The sequence below is a fragment of the Drosophila obscura genome, unplaced genomic scaffold (assembly GCF_018151105.1).
Source record: "Drosophila obscura isolate BZ-5 IFL unplaced genomic scaffold, ASM1815110v1 contig_180, whole genome shotgun sequence".
In the NCBI taxonomy this organism is placed as follows: domain Eukaryota; kingdom Metazoa; phylum Arthropoda; class Insecta; order Diptera; family Drosophilidae; genus Drosophila; species Drosophila obscura.
The window spans coordinates 511,010-530,757 of NW_024542768.1; the positions used below are offsets into that span (position 1 = coordinate 511,010).

Genomic DNA, 19,748 nt, shown 5'->3' on the forward strand with positions numbered 1-19,748 from the left:
TGCACAAAATTGACAATAAGCCTAGGGGTAATCGAGTACTACAGCAAACGAACATCACCTGCTGAATCTCGATACCATTCATATGAGTTAGAGACCCTCGCTGTTTACAATTCAATTAGACATTTTCGCCATTACATACATGGCCGCAAATTTGTAGTTTTCACAGATTGCAATTCGCTTAAGGCCTCCCGCACCAAGATCGAACTGACTCCCAGAGTACATCGTTGGTGGTCGTATATGCAGTCGTTCGAATTCGAAATAGAATATAGACCTGGTGAGCGAATGGCTCATGTAGATTTCCTTTCTCGAAACCCACTACCAGACAATCATGTAGTGTTACCTAGTACAGTCGAACATCACATCAATTTAACTGAGATCACAGATAATTGGCTGTTGGCTGAACAGCAGAGAGATAAGGAAACGTCGTCAATTGTTACCAAGTTGCGTGACAATGAGTTATCTGAGGATATGGCCAAGACGTATGAGTTGCGAGCTGGAACACTCTATAGGAAAATTCAGAGAAATGGAAAAACCCGTTGTCTGCCTGTTATCCCAAAGCCGTTTAGGTGGTCCGTAGTTAATAATGTTCACGAGGCAATTATGCATCTTGGTTGGAGAAAACACTGGAGAAAATGTATGAATTTTATTGGTTTGAAAAAATGTCTAAATATGTCCGCAAATTTGTAGATAACTGCATTACCTGCAGATTGTCCAAACCACCATCTGGAAAAATACAGGCCGAATTGCATCCCATCCAGAAGATTGATATTCCGTGGCATACTGTCCATATCGACATTACTGGAAAGCTTAGTGGTAAAAACGACCAAAAGGAGTATGTTATTGTCCAAATAGACGGATTTACCAAATTTGTCCACTTGTGCGATACGATAAGGCTGGATAGTGAAAACTGTATTAAAGCTGTGAAGGCATCAATATCGTTGTTTGGTGTCCCTTCTCGCTTGATCGCAGATCAGGGTCGTAGTTTTTCTAGTTCAGTGTTTCGTGATTTCTGCTCTGCGCAAAAGATAGATTTGCATTTAATTGCAACTGGGGCTAGTCGAGCCAACGGCCAGGTGGAGCGAGTAATGAGTACTCTAAAGTCAATGCTAACTGCTGTTGAAACGAGCCAGCGATCCTGGCAAGATGCTTTACAAGAGGTACAATTGGCTCTGAATTGCACGTCCAACAGAGTGACCAAAGTTAGTCCATTAGAATTACTTATTGGAAAAGAAGCAAGGCCATTTGGTCTAACGCCTGTTGCTGATAATGAAAATACTGTTGAAGTTCAAAAAGTTAGAGAAATGGCAAAGTATAATATGGAAAAGAATGCCAATTACGAAAAAAATAGATTTGATAAAAATAAGGCAGCAATTGTAAAACACAAGGTCGGAGACTATGTGCTGCTTAAGAATGAAGAAAGGCACCAAACCAAATTAGATCCTAAGTATAGAGGTCCGTTTTTAGTGACCGAAGTTTTGGATGGGGATCGGTATAAGCTTAAGTCGATAAATTCTAATCGAACGTATAAATACTCGCACGAATTTTTGCGAAGTATGCCCAAGGAGGGGATTACCACAGAGTTGGATATTGGAAGTGATGAGGAAAATGTCGAAGGTAAAGCCGGTGAGAGCTTGGATGTTACTGAGTATGATGATCAAAATGATGAAAATGAGGCCTTTGAGGGCTGTGATGATGTTGACCTGATGTAAAAGTAATGAGTTGTTAAGAAGATATGATGGCCAGTTTAATGTAATTTAAGCTGCGTGCTATTGTTGTATGATGGCCAGTTTAATGTGATTTAAGCTGCGTGCTATTGTTGTATGATGGTCAGTAAAATTTGATTTAAGCTGTGAACTTTGACTGTTTGGCCGGTTTAATGTGGTGTAAACTGTGAGCTATGGTAACGAAGATAATGCTGTTTGGCCGGTTTATTGTGATATAAACTGAGAGCTATTGTACGTTCAATAAATTTTGGCTATATTAATTTGTGGTAACCCGTATCTTGGGGCGGTAAAATTAAATCAATTTAAAAAGAAAGTAAGCTTTGAGGAAAGCATTTCTGTATAAAGGAGTAATTATTTGTTTATGATTTATATTTCGAAAACATGTGAAAGAAAAACAAAGATTAAAGGAAAGAAAAGAAATTTGTATTTGCAAACACACGAGGACGTGTGTAGGTCAGGAAGGCCGTGTCGCATATTAACTTTTTAATTTAAATAAAGAAAATGGTTTATAAATGTAACTTCCGTGTTTGGTGTGTCTTTAACCACGGTACTGTTTGTTTGCTCCTCTGCTACTTTCGTGGACTGGCAGTTCTTGTCTGACGTAGCCTGGCGTGGGCATGAAAGAGAATACATCTGCAGTAAAGCAGATTAAGAAGGAGAGCAAAAAGAAGTACACTCAAGGCTTGAGTGTGTGTTGGCAAAATTCTTGCATGTGTGAGTGATGACTGGAAAAGAGAAGATCGCAATTAGAAAAGAACTGCGTAGGGAGTCAGTTTTTGGAGTGTGAAGCGAGAAGTCATGCCACGCGCCAGGAAACGTTTTGTCAACGAGGTGGCAGAAGGAGAGGATGAGGAAAACAATGAAGAGTATTATTGTAAAAATGACTCTACGACATATTTATATATATAACAGAGTGTTACATATGTACATGCATGGGTTCACTACACACGTATTGCCATCAGGTCGGTTTGAAGTAAGGCTGCCGTTTAAATCAGATCCAAATTGTTTGGGCAACTCCTTTGAGGTGGATAAACGGCGGTTTTTGTCGCTCGAAAGAAGATTGTCTCATGACCCTGAGTTGAAGAAAATGTACTTGGAATTCATGAAAGAGTACCTCTCCTTAGGTCACATGTCACCGACTGACAATACGGTTCCTTCTACTCCACACTACGTAATTCCACATCAGTGTGTCCTTCGGCCCCAAAGTACGTCCACCAAGCTTCGCGTCGTGTTCGATGCGTCGTCGAAGACGTCCTCTCAGGTGGCCTTGAATGAGATTCTGATGGTCGGACCGACCATTCAAGAGGAATTATACTTAACACTGCTCCGCTTTCGTCTGCACAGGTTCGCCCTGACTGCCGATGTGAAAAAGATGTATCGCCAAGTGATGGTGAATGAAGCGGATAGGCAGTTTCAGATGATAGTGTGGAGAAGAGACCCATCTGAGTCCTTGAGATTATACAAGCTTAACACCGTGACTTATGGGACTGGACCAGCCCCTTTTTTGGCTATCCGGTGTTTAAAAAGGTTGAGTGAGTCTGTGAAGCTATCATTCCCTAAAGCTGCTGACGTTATTGGGTCCGACTTTTATGTTGATGACATATTGACTGGTGCTGCATGCGTAGAGGAGCTAAGGGCAATTAAGTCCGATGTATCTCAGGTTCTTCAAACCGCAGGGTTTGAGTTAGCGAAGTGGTTTTCGAACTCACTGAGATCACCGCATCTGAGAGCACAGCAAAACCCATAACGATCTCGGATTCAGAATCCGTTAGGAATCTCATGGTTGCCTAAGGAAGATGCCTTTCAGTTTAAAATTGACAATGAAGTCATGGGTCTCCGAGCGGCAAAACGGAACATACTGTCGGTGACATCGAAGCTGTTCGACCCCCTTGGATTGTTAAGTCCTATCGTCATAAAGGGCAAGATCCTATTGCAGGAACTTTGGCTTAACAAACTAGATTGGGATGAGTCGATTCCGATGCATTTGGAAACAGCATGGAATATGTTGAAAAATACACTGTCTCAATTGGAACAGATATCCATACCTCGGTTTGTGTATTCCGATCCGATGTTACCGATCCAGATACATGCCTTCGCTGACGCCTCCATGAGAGCTTATGGAGCGTGCGTCTATGTCCGTAGCAGAACTGCAGAAGGTTTAAAAATATCATTGTTGACTTCAAAGTCCAAAGTAGCGCCGCTCAAAACCAAAACGCTCCCACGGCTTGAGTTATGTGCCGCTCACCTTCTCGCGGATCTCTGTCACAGAATCAAGCCCCTATTAAAGGTCCCTATCGAACGAGCTGTTTATTGGTCAGACTCTGAAGTAACTCTTCACTGGATTCGGTCGCATCCATCTTCGTTGTCGACGTTCGTTTCGAATAGGGTGGCTGAGATTCAGGAGTGGTCAGATGAAGCTACGTGGCGGCATGTCCCTGCAAAACAAAACCCTACAGATATTGTGTCAAGAGGTTGTGACGTCAAAGAAATCGTCCAGTCAATCTGGTTTGAAGGACCATCATTTTTGAAGGATGAAGAAGAGACCTGGCCAAAAAACCCTCATTTCGAGCCTACAGAAGATGTCGAGCTGGAGAAGAGGACGAATGCGGTCGGGCTGACCGCTGCGGTGGAAATTTCGGATTTGGTAGATGTCATCGAGGGATTCTCGTCACACCTCAAGCTGCTTAGATTATTTGGTTATTGTAACGAACCATGGTTCTAGCCATGGCTCGTCACAAACGGCGAAGGGTCAGCGCATCCACGCTGGCTGGAGACAATAATCTAACTGATATACACAGAGCTAGCGAACCATGGCTCTAGCCACGGTTCTCCACAAATAGCGGTGTGTCAGCACCCCGGAAATAAAATAGTCTTAAGCACACAATTAATTAAGAACTCTCGACCAACAACTCTACACATTCTTGTCCACACAATAATTTAAAACACCCCACCTCTTGGGACATTTCGCAATCGACGGCCTACATAGGAAATATCATTGGCGTTATTTCACAATAAGTCAAGCTAGCATAAAATTATCGACCTACCGACCCAAATTCAGATATCACTTTTCCCAACTGCAGCCCGCACCTTCCGGGGTGCAGCCTCAGCAAAACCACCCTGACCCACTAACAATTGTCAACGAAGCACCAAGCTTCCACAATTATTGTTATCCAATAACCTTAAGTCAGCAAGAATTAATTATTTCCGGGTCTCAGGTGCGATCGCCAGCTGCATAAAAGGGCAAAGATCGGCCGAAGGAGCAGGCAGTCCATCAGCCCAAACACAAGACACTGCACAAGGCAGTCCCTCAGTCACACACCCAAGACACTGTACTACGCAGTCCCTCCGTCACACACCCAAGACACTGCACTAGGCAGTACCTCAGTCACACACCCAAGACACTGCACTACGCAGTCCATCAGCGCACCATTCGATACGAGTTGAAGTAGCAGAATTTAAGTGAATGAAGAAAACAGAATACAGAATAAAACCTAAGAAACAACAAACAAAACCGTCGCCTTATCATTTCTCGCTGCCTACTACATTCTTTTGCCAGCCAGCCCGACACCTGAAGTCACCTACAAACTACAAATTTTCTTGTAGCGGACCCTGGACAGACTGATGCTTACCTCAGCCTGAAATAGGACCTCGCAAGTGGCGCCCGAGCAGGGACTTTTTGGTGACCTTAAGGAGACTAACACCTTAATACGGAGCTTTGTGGAGTAAAGAAACACGTCCACTGAAAGAAAACTAGGCTAGCAAGGACCAATACTCGTCCAACACTAAAAACCGGCACCCTCGCAACATCCGGTCGCAAGCAGAAATACCACAAACAACACGTAAGTCAGTGCTACTAACCACAGAAACACACCATGGAAGCCCACGAAGCCGGTCAACCCGACGAATTTTACCCGGAGGGACTCCATACCAGTCCAGGAATCACCACCGGCTGGATCTACAAACTCCGGCGGGATGAGCTGGAAGTCCTGGCCGAGGAATTCGGATTTGGAAACGACGGAACAGTCGAGGAACGACGAAAGAGTTTCCCCGCACTAGTCGCTGGAACTCTCTCGCAGGATGCCTGGGTTCGACTGGCAGACCTCGAACGACAATACGCCAGACCAGCAGGACGCTCCAAGTCGCCCATGCTCACCAATCCTGGGCCATCTGACCAGCGGAAAACCGACCCAAAAGCCGGGTTACAAGTCCCCACCGCGGCCGAATACAGCACACCCTGCCCACCACGCATCGTAACGCCCGCCGATTTGCCCAGACCTCCAGTTACGGAGACCAGTCGCTCGCCCACACAGAGGATCGTGCCAGCCATGGACGCTTCCAACGCCCACGTCGCGGAACAGATTCGGAAATGGGGAATTAGGTTCGACGGACAGGACGATCCACTTGTATTTCTGGAACTACTCGAAGAACGAGCTCTCTCATATGGGGTGGACACAAATCAGCTACCTCGGGCCATGACAGAGCTTCTCACCGATCGGGCCAGCCGCTGGTACCGCACCTGCCAACAAGGCAGCTCATGGGCATATTTCCGCCAAGAATTCTTGACTTTCTTCTTGTCGCCACGGTATTTTGAACAATTGGAAGACCGAATCCGGGCCCGCAAGCAAGCGGTAGGAGAATTGTTCAAGGATTACCTCGAGATACGTTTACTCATGCACCACGCCAGGTACGACGCAGCCAAGGATCTACGATAACGCCCTGCCAGCATACCAGATGTACGTGTGGCGACACGAACTACAAAGCTTACCACAGCTCACAATGTTAGCCACCGAGTTCGAGAGCATCCAAGAGCGGACCATCCCGACCACTTTCGCACCCCGCGTAACACTCCAAGATACGCAAGGCCGGCTTCAGAGCAGAGGAATTGCGACTCGCACCAGACGCCATTTCTGAGTCCCCATTGGGAATCGACAGACACATCAGGGAGACCACCAGCTCATCCAAACAGTACGGCGAATCCCGAAGTAGCCCATCACATGATCACGACCCCCATCATCAACCCACGCGCAGCCTGTCGCCGGTGTGGTGAAGCGGGGCATGCGGCATACGACTGCCATAATCCCTCCATCCTATTCTGCTGGGAATGTGGCAAACGCGGCACTCGGACCGTAAATTGCTGCCGCCAAAACACGTCGGGAAACGACATGCGTCCCCAACTGACACGGGATCAGCCGGGAACGACGCCTCCTCCAACCCGCGACTAAATAACTCTCTACACGTAAGCAACGGCCGGATAGTGGCGATGGTGACCATAGGAGGACACGCAACGGAAGCCACAATCGACACCGGGGCATCCAGAAGCTTTATCAGCGCAAACCTCGCCCGAAAACTAAACAACAACACCAACCTGCAAGATGCATGCATCCGCATACGCCTGGCCGATGGCTCGGTCAGAGAGATCTCACAAGTTCTACTGGCGCACATCAAGCTGGATCAACGAGAGGTTCAAATCCCGCTCCTGGTCCTGCCAAACATGTTGGGAAAAGTTATTGTCGGCATGGACTTCCTAGGTGCCATCGAAACGACGATCCAATGCGGCACCGCGCTGCTACAGCTACGAGACCGTCACCCCATGCCCATTGAACCCGTGCTTACTACCATCCACGTACAAGACGCCGAACCCCGATACCAGAAACCCCAACAACGCGCAACGAACCTACGCAGCCCTTGACACCCAAACCAATCGCAACGAATACGAAGCAACGGCACACTACGGAAAACACGAATCCAAGGTCAACACCAGCAAACCGCAATCAAGCAATCGGGGAGAATGAGTCCCACGGTCACTACGGAGCAACCGCGTCCTAGCCCAACCACAGGTGACACATACCCCAAACAAACCACGAGGATCTCACACACGAGACAAACACACTTGAACCCGGCGCTCGACACAGGAAGCCCAGGTCCAAGACAAGCAACAGAGCAAGCACGAAGAGAATCCACAACGGAAGAATTGAACGCACGGACACCCTCAAAACCGACCATCAGCATCGAAAAAAGACAACGGCAACCACCATCCGACAGCCCAGCAACACGGGAAACAGCCACGCTAACCCCACGCTGGTCGGGGCCCATAATAGAACTGATATCCACAGAGCCCCTCAACGCGGGCCCGGAAACCACGACGATACCCCCACGATGCACAGACCGCCGCCCTGTCGTACCCACGGCCGACGCCACACCGATCCTCGCCAACACAGTGAAGTACCTTCCGCGTACTGACATGATTCTTAGCGCCATGCAACGAGCCATGCCTAGAGCCATGTCCGAGATCTTCGTCGCCCACACAAGTCGTTGCTGCGATACCAGAGGCGTCATCGCGACTCACCTGTTCACGTACCAGTCTGGCTGTAGTATAACACGAGTACTACACCCGGCATACCAAAATCTCGTACCCATGGTCGACACCACACCCATCGTCGCCCACATAAGCGACTACTAACGGGGGATCGAAACGCACAGTGCCTTCGACACAACCCTCTTACCCGAAGACCCCAGCCAGCCATTTGACTCCGAAGCAGCCGATCCAACTGAAAATGAGCCCGAACCAGTCCCGGAGCCGTGGCCGCCGGAGCCCCGCAGATCCAAGCATTTACATTCGACAGTCCCATCCTACCGGAAGACCCGAATCAAACGTTTGATTCGGGTCCGTGCTCTGCGCCCATTTTCAATTTGCGGCGTTGATTTTTGGCGTTGATGCACCACGCCAGGTACGACGCAGCCAAGGATCTACGATAACGCCCTGCCAGCATACCAGATGTACGTGTGGCGACACGAACTACAAAGCTTACCACAGCTCACAATGTTAGCCACCGAGTTCGAGAGCATCCAAGAGCGGACCATCCCGACCACTTTCGCACCCCCGCGTAACACTCCAAGATACGCAAGGCCGGCTTCAGAGCAGAGGAATTGCGACTCGCACCAGACGCCATTTCTGAGTCCCCATTGGGAATCGACAGACACATCAGGGAGACCACCAGCTCATCCAAACAGTACGGCGAATCCCGAAGTAGCCCATCACATGATCACGACCCCCATCACCAACCCACGCGCAGCCTGTCGCCGGTGTGGTGAAGCGGGGCATGTGGCATACGACTGCCATAATCCCTCCATCCTATTCTGCTGGGAATGTGGCAAACGCGGCACTCGGACCGTAAATTGCTGCCGCCAAAACACGTCGGGAAACGACATGCGTCCCCAACTGACACGGGATCAGCCGGGAACGACGCCTCCTCCAACCCGCGACTAAATAACTCTCTACACGTAAGCAACGGCCGGATAGTGGCGATGGTGACCATAGGAGGACACGCAACGGAAGCCACAATCGACACCGGGGCATCCAGAAGCTTTATCAGCGCAAACCTCGCCCGAAAACTAAACAACAACACCAACCTGCAAGATGCATGCATCCGCATACGCCTGGCCGATGGCTCGGTCAGAGAACTCACAAGTTCTACTGGCGCACATCAAGCTGGATCAACGAGAGGTTCAAATCCCGCTCCTGGTCCTGCCAAACATGTTGGGAAAAGTTATTGTCGGCATGGACTTCCTAGGTGCCATCGAAACGACGATCCAATGCGGCACCGCGCTGCTACAGCTACGAGACCGTCACCCCATGCCCATTGAACCCGTGCTTACTACCATCCACGTACAAGACGCCGAACCCCGATACCAGAAACCCCAACAACGCGCAACGAACCTACGCAGCCCTTGACACCCAAACCAATCGCAACGAATACGAAGCAACGGCACACTACGGAAAACACGAATCCAAGGTCAACACCAGCAAACCGCAATCAAGCAATCGGGAGAATGAGTCCCACGGTCACTACGGAGCAACCGCGTCCTAGCCCAACCACAGGTGACACATACCCCAAACAAACCACGAGGATCTCACACACGAGACAAACACACTTGAACCCGGCGCTCGACACAGGAAGCCCAGGTCCAAGACAAGCAACAGAGCAAGCACGAAGAGAATCCACAACGGAAGAATTGAACGCACGGACACCCTCAAAACCGACCATCAGCATCGAAAAAAGACAACGGCAACCACCATCCGACAGCCCAGCAACACGGGAAACAGCCACGCTAACCCCACGCTGGTCGGGGCCCATAATAGAACTGATATCCACAGAGCCCCTCAACGCGGGCCCGGAAACCACGACGATACCCCCACGATGCACAGACCGCCGCCCTGTCGTACCCACGGCCGACGCCACACCGATCCTCGCCAACACAGTGAAGTACCTTCCGCGTACTGACATGATTCTTAGCGCCATGCAACGAGCCATGCCTAGAGCCATGTCCGAGATCTTCGTCGCCCACACAAGTCGTTGCTGCGATACCAGAGGCGTCATCGCGACTCACCTGTTCACGTACCAGTCTGGCTGTAGTATAACACGAGTACTACACCCGGCATACCAAAATCTCGTACCCATGGTCGACACCACACCCATCGTCGCCCACATAAGCGACTACTAACGGGGGATCGAAACGCACAGTGCCTTCGACACAACCCCTCTTACCCGAAGACCCCAGCCAGCCATTTGACTCCGAAGCAGCCGATCCAACTGAAAATGAGCCCGAACCAGTCCCGGAGCCGTGGCCGCCGGAGCCCCGCAGATCCAAGCATTTACATTCGACAGTCCCATCCTACCGGAAGACCCGAATCAAACGTTTGATTCGGGTCCGTGCTCTGCGCCCATTTTCAATTTGCGGCGTTGATTTTTGGCGTTGATGCACCACGCCAGGTACGACGCAGCCAAGGATCTACGATAACGCCCTGCCAGCATACCAGATGTACGTGTGGCGACACGAACTACAAAGCTTACCACAGCTCACAATGTTAGCCACCGAGTTCGAGAGCATCCAAGAGCGGACCATCCCGACCACTTTCGCACCCCCGCGTAACACTCCAAGATACGCAAGGCCGGCTTCAGAGCAGAGGAATTGCGACTCGCACCAGACGCCATTTCTGAGTCCCCATTGGGAATCGACAGACACATCAGGGAGACCACCAGCTCATCCAAACAGTACGGCGAATCCCGAAGTAGCCCATCACATGATCACGACCCCCATCATCAACCCACGCGCAGCCTGTCGCCGGTGTGGTGAAGCGGGGCATGTGGCATACGACTGCCATAATCCCTCCATCCTATTCTGCTGGGAATGTGGCAAACGCGGCACTCGGACCGTAAATTGCTGCCGCCAAAACACGTCGGGAAACGACATGCGTCCCCAACTGACACGGGATCAGCCGGGAACGACGCCTCCTCCAACCCGCGACTAAATAACTCTCTACACGTAAGCAACGGCCGGATAGTGGCGATGGTGACCATAGGAGGACACGCAACGGAAGCCACAATCGACACCGGGGCATCCAGAAGCTTTATCAGCGCAAACCTCGCCCGAAAACTAAACAACAACACCAACCTGCAAGATGCATGCATCCGCATACGCCTGGCCGATGGCTCGGTCAGAGAGATCTCACAAGTTCTACTGGCGCACATCAAGCTGGATCAACGAGAGGTTCAAATCCCGCTCCTGGTCCTGCCAAACATGTTGGGAAAAGTTATTGTCGGCATGGACTTCCTAGGTGCCATCGAAACGACGATCCAATGCGGCACCGCGCTGCTACAGCTACGAGACCGTCACCCCATGCCCATTGAACCCGTGCTTACTACCATCCACGTACAAGACGCCGAACCCCGATACCAGAAACCCCAACAACGCGCAACGAACCTACGCAGCCCTTGACACCCAAACCAATCGCAACGAATACGAAGCAACGGCACACTACGGAAAACACGAATCCAAGGTCAACACCAGCAAACCGCAATCAAGCAATCGGGAGAATGAGTCCCACGGTCACTACGGAGCAACCGCGTCCTAGCCCAACCACAGGTGACACATACCCCAAACAAACCACGAGGATCTCACACACGAGACAAACACACTTGAACCCGGCGCTCGACACAGGAAGCCCAGGTCCAAGACAAGCAACAGAGCAAGCACGAACAGAATCCACAACGGAAGAATTGAACGCACGGACACCCTCAAAACCGACCATCAGCATCGAAAAAAGACAACGGCAACCACCATCCGACAGCCCAGCAACACGGGAAACAGCCACGCTAACCCCACGCTGGTCGGGGCCCATAATAGAACTGATATCCACAGAGCCCCTCAACGCGGGCCCGGAAACCACGACGATACCCCCACGATGCACAGACCGCCGCCCTGTCGTACCCACGGCCGACGCCACACCGATCCTCGCCAACACAGTGAAGTACCTTCCGCGTACTGACATGATTCTTAGCGCCATGCAACGAGCCATGCCTAGAGCCATGTCCGAGATCTTCGTCGCCCACACAAGTCGTTGCTGCGATACCAGAGGCGTCATCGCGACTCACCTGTTCACGTACCAGTCTGGCTGTAGTATAACACGAGTACTACACCCGGCATACCAAAATCTCGTACCCATGGTCGACACCACACCCATCGTCGCCCACATAAGCGACTACTAACGGGGGATCGAAACGCACAGTGCCTTCGACACAACCCTCTTACCCGAAGACCCCAGCCAGCCATTTGACTCCGAAGCAGCCGATCCAACCGAAAATGAGCCCGAACCAGTCCCGGAGCCGTGGCCGCCGGACTTGGCCCCGCAGATCCAAGCATTTACATTCGACAGTCCCATCCTACCGGAAGACCCGAATCAAACGTTTGACCCCGGAGCCACCCAACCCACCGAAGACGACCCAGAACTACCGACGGATCCTTGGCCACCCGACATAGCACCGCCGATCCAAGAATGCCTGGGCAAAGAACTACCAAAGAAAACTGCCGAGAAAACCATCGTCATATGGGATAAGTGACCCACCAAGCAGAGACCAACTACAAAGAATCCAGAACAGCAGAAAGATCACGATCAGAGCAGCAGTAGAAAATATAACGTTACCGACGCCACGTTAAAGGGACGAGATTTACAGCGACGAATCCGGAGACTCGGCACAAGCCAAAGGACAGGAAAAAGGCGAACCTCAGCACCCGCCAAGCGACGCCACTAATCTCTCCATCACCCACCCGGAAGAAAGTGGTGGGGGGGGGGGGTGTAACGAACCATGGTTCTAGTCATGGCTCGTCACAAACGGCGAAGGGTCAGCGCATCCACGCAGGCTGGAGACAATAATCTAACTGATATACACAGAGCTAGCGAACCATGGCTCTAGCCACGGTTCTCCACAAATAGCGGTGTGTCAGCACCCCGGAAATAAAATAGTCTTAAGCACACAATTAATTAAGAACTCTCGACCAACAACTCTACACATTCTTGTCCACACAATAATTTAAAACACCCCACCTCTTGGGACATTTCGCAATCGACGGCCTACATAGGAAATATCATTGGCGTTATTTCACAATAAGTCAAGCTAGCATAAAATTATCGACCTACCGACCCAAATTCAGATATCACCTTTCCCAACCGCAGCCCGCACCTTCCGGGGTGCAGCCTCAGCAAAACCACCCTGACCCACTAACAATTGTCAACGAAGCACCAAGCTTCCACAATTATTGTTATCCAATAACCTTAAATCAGCAAGAATTAATTATTTCCGGGTCTCAGGTGCGATCGCCAGCTGCATAAAAGGGCAAAGATCGGCCGAAGGAGCAGGCAGTCCATCAGCCCAAACACAAGACACTGCACAAGGCAGTCCCTCAGTCACACACCTAAGACACTGTACTACGCAGTCCCTCCGTCACACACCCAAGACACTGCACTAGGCAGTCCGTCAGTCACACACCCAAGACACTGCACTACGCAGTCCATCAGCGCACCATTCGATACGAGTTAAAGTAGCAGAATTTAAGTGAATGAAGAAAAAAGAATACTGAATAAAAACTAAGAAACCAACAAACAGAACCGTCGCCTTATCATTTCTCGCTGCCTACTACATTCTTTTGCCAGCCAGCCCGACACCTGAAGTCACCTACAAACTACAAATTTTCTTGTAGCGGACCCTGGACAGACTGATGCTTACCTCAGCCTGAAATAGGACCTTACATTATATGTTCCGCTTTATAAAAAAATGTAAGAACCCGAGCATAACGTTTGAAAAAACGGTTTCACCGACCGAGTATGATGAAGCTTTTCGCAAAATTGTTGAAATTATCCAACATAACGAGTATCGTGAGGAAATCGAGAAAGTTCGGAAAGGATCTAGAGTTGGTCCTAGTCTTCAGCGGTTGAACCCATTCATCCATGAAGACACTGGTACTTGGTGTACTTTTTCGTTGTTGAGAGTAGGGGGGCGACTAGCTAAAGCTACTATATCCTACGATACCAAGTTTCCGTTGCTTTTGACGAAGCGTTCGCAATTCGTACGGAGCTATGTTCGTCATCTGCACCATATCAATTTTCATGTCGGCCCACGAGCACTTGTGAGCATCCTTCGACAGAGTGTTTGGATCGTAAACGATCAGGAGGTCTGCAGTCAGACAGTTCGATCGTGTATTCGCTGCTTTAAATGCAAGCCTCGACTGCTGACGCAACTTATGGGAAATTTATCCGCAGACCGGCTCCGTGCTCTGCGCCCATTTTCAATTTGCGGCGTTGATTTTTGTGGACCCGTCTCGACGACATTGAAAATTCGAGGAAGGCCCCCATATACAAGTCCTATATCGCGCTTTTTGTTTGTTTTGCGTCCAAAGCGGTTCACTTAGAACTTGTATCCGACTTGACCACTGACTCTTTTTTATTGGCTTTCCAAAGGTTCGTTGGGCGCCGAGGATATCCCTAGATCGTCCATTGCGACAACGGGACGAATTTCGTCGGAGCGAGCCGCCACCTCAGCGCTCTGCAGAAGGCGCTCGAGGACGGGGCGGACGCAGTTCGAGAATTCGCGTCAAGAAAAGGATGCGAATTTGCGTTCATACCGCCTCGAGCGCCGCACATGGGAGGACTCTGGGAGGCAGGTGTCAAGTCTGCGAAGAGCCTACTCCTACGGGCGGTAGGCAGCGCGCTATTGACCGCCTAAGAGCTCGCCACAGTCCTCGTCGGGATCGAGGCCGTCCTGAACTCCAGGCCGCTGGGAGCCCTCAGCCAGGACCCAGCGACGGCGAGGCACTCACGACCGGGCACCTGCTGACAGGCGGGTCGCTCATCGCCCCCCCAGCACTGCGGACTCCGGACCAGGAGGGTCTCAGCTGCTTGCGGCGATGGCAACTTGCCTCGTCAGTCAGGCAAGCGTTCTGGCGGCGATGGTCCAAGGGACTTCAAATTCGGGGCAACTGGCACCAACAAAAGCCCGACGTCAAGGAGGGAGACCTCGTCCTCGTAGCCGAGGACAACATGCCTCCACAGGAGTGGCTCCTCGGGAGAGTGATCGCCACGCACGCCGGGGAGGACGGCATGGTCAGGGTCGTCGACCTTAGGAGGAGCGATGGAGGCATTTTTCGGCGGGCCATCCACAAGTTGGCGCCGCTACCAATGTGTTGAAGCCGCGCAGGCCTTCAACGGGGCCGGTGTTTCGTCATGTCATCGTCGTAGTCAATGTTGTATGTTGAGATTATTTTGAATTGTTTGAAGTCTAGTGTAAGTAGGTTAGGGCAAGGCGGGAGCGCAATAAAAATTGGAATTCGATCGAACGCACATAGAATATTTCGTCTCCGCTTTTTAATAAACTTTACGCCACCCACAGTCTTTCGGTTTTCGTTGTTAGAAAAACTATTCTAATATTTCACATGTAAATAATAATTATCATTGATAACTGTTGTTATTAAGAAGTGGTGATTGTTGAGAACTATTAAGTTATTATTAATAATTCTATTATTGGTAATTAATAAATTTCCTTCTGACAACAAAATCATCCAACGAGTGAGCAAATAAATATTATAATATTTAAAGTCCTCTGACTTACGTGTGCGTCGAGTATCATTCCGATTTCAACTTCCGCCTGTGCACTCTGCTCTCCGTGTACCCCAGGAATTGCGAGTTCTACCCATAACAGATCCATCAGCTGAGTATGCCTTCTAGTAGATAGAAAGTCGGCAAAAAACTAAAGCGTGTAAGCTCGCAGAGTGACGCAAAGCCGCCCAGCTCTTCCGCAGCAATTACTACACCCACTTCTTCTTGTTCGCCCTCACGCTCGCAAGGTCCATCCAAGTTTTGCCAGTCCATATTCGACACCCCGTTGTGTCCCTTACCATCCACGTACACGGTTCCAGGCATAATGGCCCAATCTGCCGTCAGCTCTGCACGGTCAAGGTTTGCTTTGGCACACTCACTTTGACCAGAAATGCTGAATGCTCCTGATGCCGCACCCCATCCATATCTCTTTCTCAAGTCCGCCGGGAACAAATCCGAGGCAGTTCCGCCCTTCTAGCAGCAGCTGATCCAGATGGTCAAGTTGAAGTCCATGATACGTACGATGACTGCTACGCGGTGTACGAGCAAAGTTTAGCTGAACTTAGTGAACACCTCCAGACCGCAACTGTCACTCCGACTGCGCAACCAGTCGTCCAGGTGCCAATGTCCAACGGTTGCCGCCTTCCTCCATGTGACACGGAGGTTTTCAGTGTGAACTACCAGCAGTGGCCTATGTTCCGAGACCGGTTCACCGCCATCTACATTAACAACGCCAGGTTGGCTCCGGTGGAGAAATTATACCACCTCAACCAGAAAACGAGCGGTGAAGCCCACGACATAGTAGCACAGGCTCCGCTCACGAATGATGGGTTTGATTCCGCCTGGAACAACCTTCGTGAGCGTTTCCAAAATAAAAGGCTGATACTCAAAGCCCAGCTGAAGATCCTTTTCAGCTTGCCTTCCATCCGATCTGAGCCTGGAGCTGCCTTAAAGAAGCTCCAGAGGTCTGTCCACAAGTGACTCGCGACCTTTCAGCACTCCGAGGTCTCCACAGACAGCTGCTTTGAAGATGGCGTGTTAGTAAACCTCATTACCGCGAAGTTGCCAAAGGCAACCGTGGAGCTTTGGGAACAATCGGTTCCGAACAAGTTCGAGGTTCCGACATGGCGCGCCATGGTCAAGTTCTTAGGGGAGGGATACCTCTCTCTCGAGGCGACCGAGGACGGTCATTCAGGCATCGAGAGATACTCCAATCCCCGTACGGGCCTTTCCACTCCTGCACCTCGACGAGTCAACTCCTTTGAAGGGAGAATCTCCAACAAGGTGCGCAACTGCGACGTCTGTTCCAGGAGTTATCGTCCGGTGCGATCAAAATAGCTTCGCCTCACCGTACAGGAGCGGTCAACCTACATCCAGCAGAAACAACTCTGCTTAAACTGCTTCGCGCGAGGACACCAACTCCGGGACTGCACCAGTGCGTCCAACTGCCGTACGTGCAATGGGCGACACCACCCCCTCCTTCATTGGGGCGAGCAGACTCCGAGTGTGTCCAACTGTCACAGCACGTTAGGCTCTACCATCATACAGCTCACTTCCTCTTCTCTTCCTTCGTCCAACGACTCGGCCTATGTCCAGAGCTATTGTTCTACAAAGGTCCACCAGATGCTACTGGGCACAGCAATAGTGGACATTTGTCATGCCGGCACAAGATACAAGGCTAGAGCACTGATCGACTCCGGATCTGAGGCCACATTAATTACTGAGCGGATGTTCAAAATCATTCGGCCACCCTTTCAAGCCATCCAGGCTCAACCCTCCGGTTTGAGTCAAACGGTAGCGGCCAAGGCCCAGAAACTCTGCCACTTCATGATCGGCTCCGCCTTAAGGCCCGGCCTCCAGGTCGAGACCAAGTCGTATGTTCTTCCGCAATTGGCAGGTAACCTCCCGTCATACCCTGTACCGCAGAACTACATGACAGTCCTTCCTAAACTCCATTTAGCGGACCCCTCCTTTCATCGCAGCTCGCAGATAGACGTGCTTATAGGCGCTGATATCCTTCCATCCATCCTTTTAAGCGGCTTCCGGTCCAACATTTGTGGCTCGCTCTTGGGCCAAGAGACTATCTTCGGATGGGTCCTATCCGGTCCTGTCGCAGCTGACTCGTCTCGAATGATCTCTTCTTTCACCACAAAGATCTCGGTCCGCTCTGACGTCCGACTCGAGAAACTTCTCATAAAGTTTTGGGAGGTGGAGGACCTTCCAGGGAGAAATACGAGCGAGTCAGACTCCATTTGCGATGACAATTTTCTCCAGACCACGCAGCGAGGTCCCGACGGGAGATACATCGTCACTCTTCCATTCAATTGTCCAGAGAATATAGACTTGGGCTACTCCAGGCCTTCGGCTCACGCCCTGTTTCTGAAAAACGAGCAGTGTCTGCAGCAAAACTTGCCTCTCAAGGAGCAGTACGACGCCGTCATTCACGAGTATTTAGAGCTAGGCCACAGGAAAGAGGACATATAGTCACGACTCCGGCCACTTCTATCTTCCACACCATGCTGTTTTCAAGCCAGAAAGTACAACAACCAAGGTGCGCGTGGTCTTCAACGCGTCCAGCCCGTCTTCGAACGGAAGAAGACTTAATGACATATTGCATTTAGGACCAGTCCTTCAGGTGGCAATCGAGTTGCCAAGATGTCGCGCTGCAACTCCGGCGAGTGATGGAGTCATGTTCGATCGGAAGACAATCCTGCCGACCTAGCCATCAACTTCGCGGGGTACAACATGTGGTGGCATGGTCCTGCCTGGCTGCGCCGCCCGCAGTCACAGTGGCCGTGTCCCCTGAAAATTCCCGGAGACTGACTTGGAGAAGCGAGCAGTCAAGGTGCTGTATGCAACTAGCACATACTCTGACATCCTCAGCGGGTTTCGGATCTCGGGCGAGCTTTGCGCGTGCTTACCTATGTGCAGCGATTCATCCAACGATGCAGAGGAGGGTCAGTCCACATTTCCAAGGAACCAAGCGGGGCAGAGATAGCGGCCGCACTGCAAGCCGTTACCACCGCTACGCAGGGCATGCACTATGCGGACGAACATCGGTGCCTTGCCACCAAACATCCTCTCCCTGCCTCGAGCTCCCTACGGAAACTCAATCCATTCATTGACCAGAACGGTGTCATGCGAGAATGTGGCCGAGTCCAAGCCTCCGCTTCTATGTCCTATAACGAGAAACATCCAATCCTACTGCCACCCGCATCCCTCCTCGTTCGCCTGCTGGTGCGGTGATCCAATCCTGTAAGGTATGCGTAATCCTCCGCAAGCGACTCCAAACCCAATTAGTGGGTGACCTTCCGTCCACAAGAGTCACATTCTCCAGACCATTCACATACACCGGAGTCGACTTTGCCGGTCCCTTCGACGTCAAGAGCTTCACCGGGCGCGCATGCCGCATAACCAAAGGTTATGTGGCCACCTAGAGACCACGTCCGACTAATCCACTGACACCTTCCTAGCCGCTTTCGCTCGTTTTGTCGCGAGACGAGGGTGTCCTCACGAGGTCCAATCCGACAACGGCAGGAATTTCGTCGGCGCATCTCGTGCTCTGGCTGTAGACCTTCTCGAGGCCATCCGAACTCGGACTTCTGCGGTGTACAGTCAGCAGGGCTTATCGTGGCGGTTCATCCCTCCGGGAGCCCCACACATGGGTGGGCTTTGGGAGCAGGCGTGAAGAGTTTCAAGACTCTGTTCCAACGGTCGATGTGTACGGCCAAATATACATTGTAGGAGTTCGCCACCTTACTCTCCAAAATTGAGGCCTGCCTTAACTCTCGACCGATCTCTCCTATGTCCGAGGACCCAAATGACCCGCTGGCTCTAAGCCCAGGTCACTTCCTGATCGGCGGGCCGCTACTCTCCGTGGCGGAGCCTGAAATCAAAGAGAGCTCCTCCTCCATCCTGAACCGCTGGCAACATCTCCAGGATCTAAACCAGCAATTCTGTTCGCGCTGGAAGACGGAGTACCTACGAGAGTTGCACAAGCGAACCAAATGGCAGCATCCAACAAGAGACCTAGAGGTGGGAGACCTCGTTGTTATCAAGGAGGATAACATCCCCACTCATGAATGGCGTCTCGGACG

At 50.9% G+C, this 19,748-nt stretch overlaps 1 protein-coding gene across 1 annotated transcript; it reads left to right on the top strand.

Moving 5' to 3' along the window:
- Positions 1-1,553: 1,553 nt before the first annotated feature.
- On the top strand, positions 1,554-18,135 carry LOC121404024. The gene is made up of 5 exons (XM_041592536.1): positions 1,554-1,686; positions 16,091-16,616; positions 16,671-16,935; positions 16,990-17,548; positions 17,612-18,135. The coding sequence occupies exons 1-5, from the start codon at positions 1,554-1,556 to the stop codon at positions 18,133-18,135; spliced, it is 2,007 nt and encodes a 668-aa protein (XP_041448470.1).
- Positions 18,136-19,748: the final 1,613 nt, after the last annotated feature.

Excerpts from the sequence above, each read along its gene's own strand:
- LOC121404024 (XM_041592536.1), top strand. The coding sequence starts at position 1,554 with ATGCCCAAGGAGGGGATTACCACAGAGTTGGATATTGGAAGTGATGAG. Across the intron at positions 1,687-16,090 it reads AAATGAGGCCTTTGAGGGCT|TCCGCCGGGAACAAATCCGA; the intron begins GTGATGATGTTG and ends CTCTTTCTCAAG. Across the intron at positions 16,936-16,989 it reads AAGGGAGAATCTCCAACAAG|CTTCGCCTCACCGTACAGGA; the intron begins GTGCGCAACTGC and ends CGATCAAAATAG.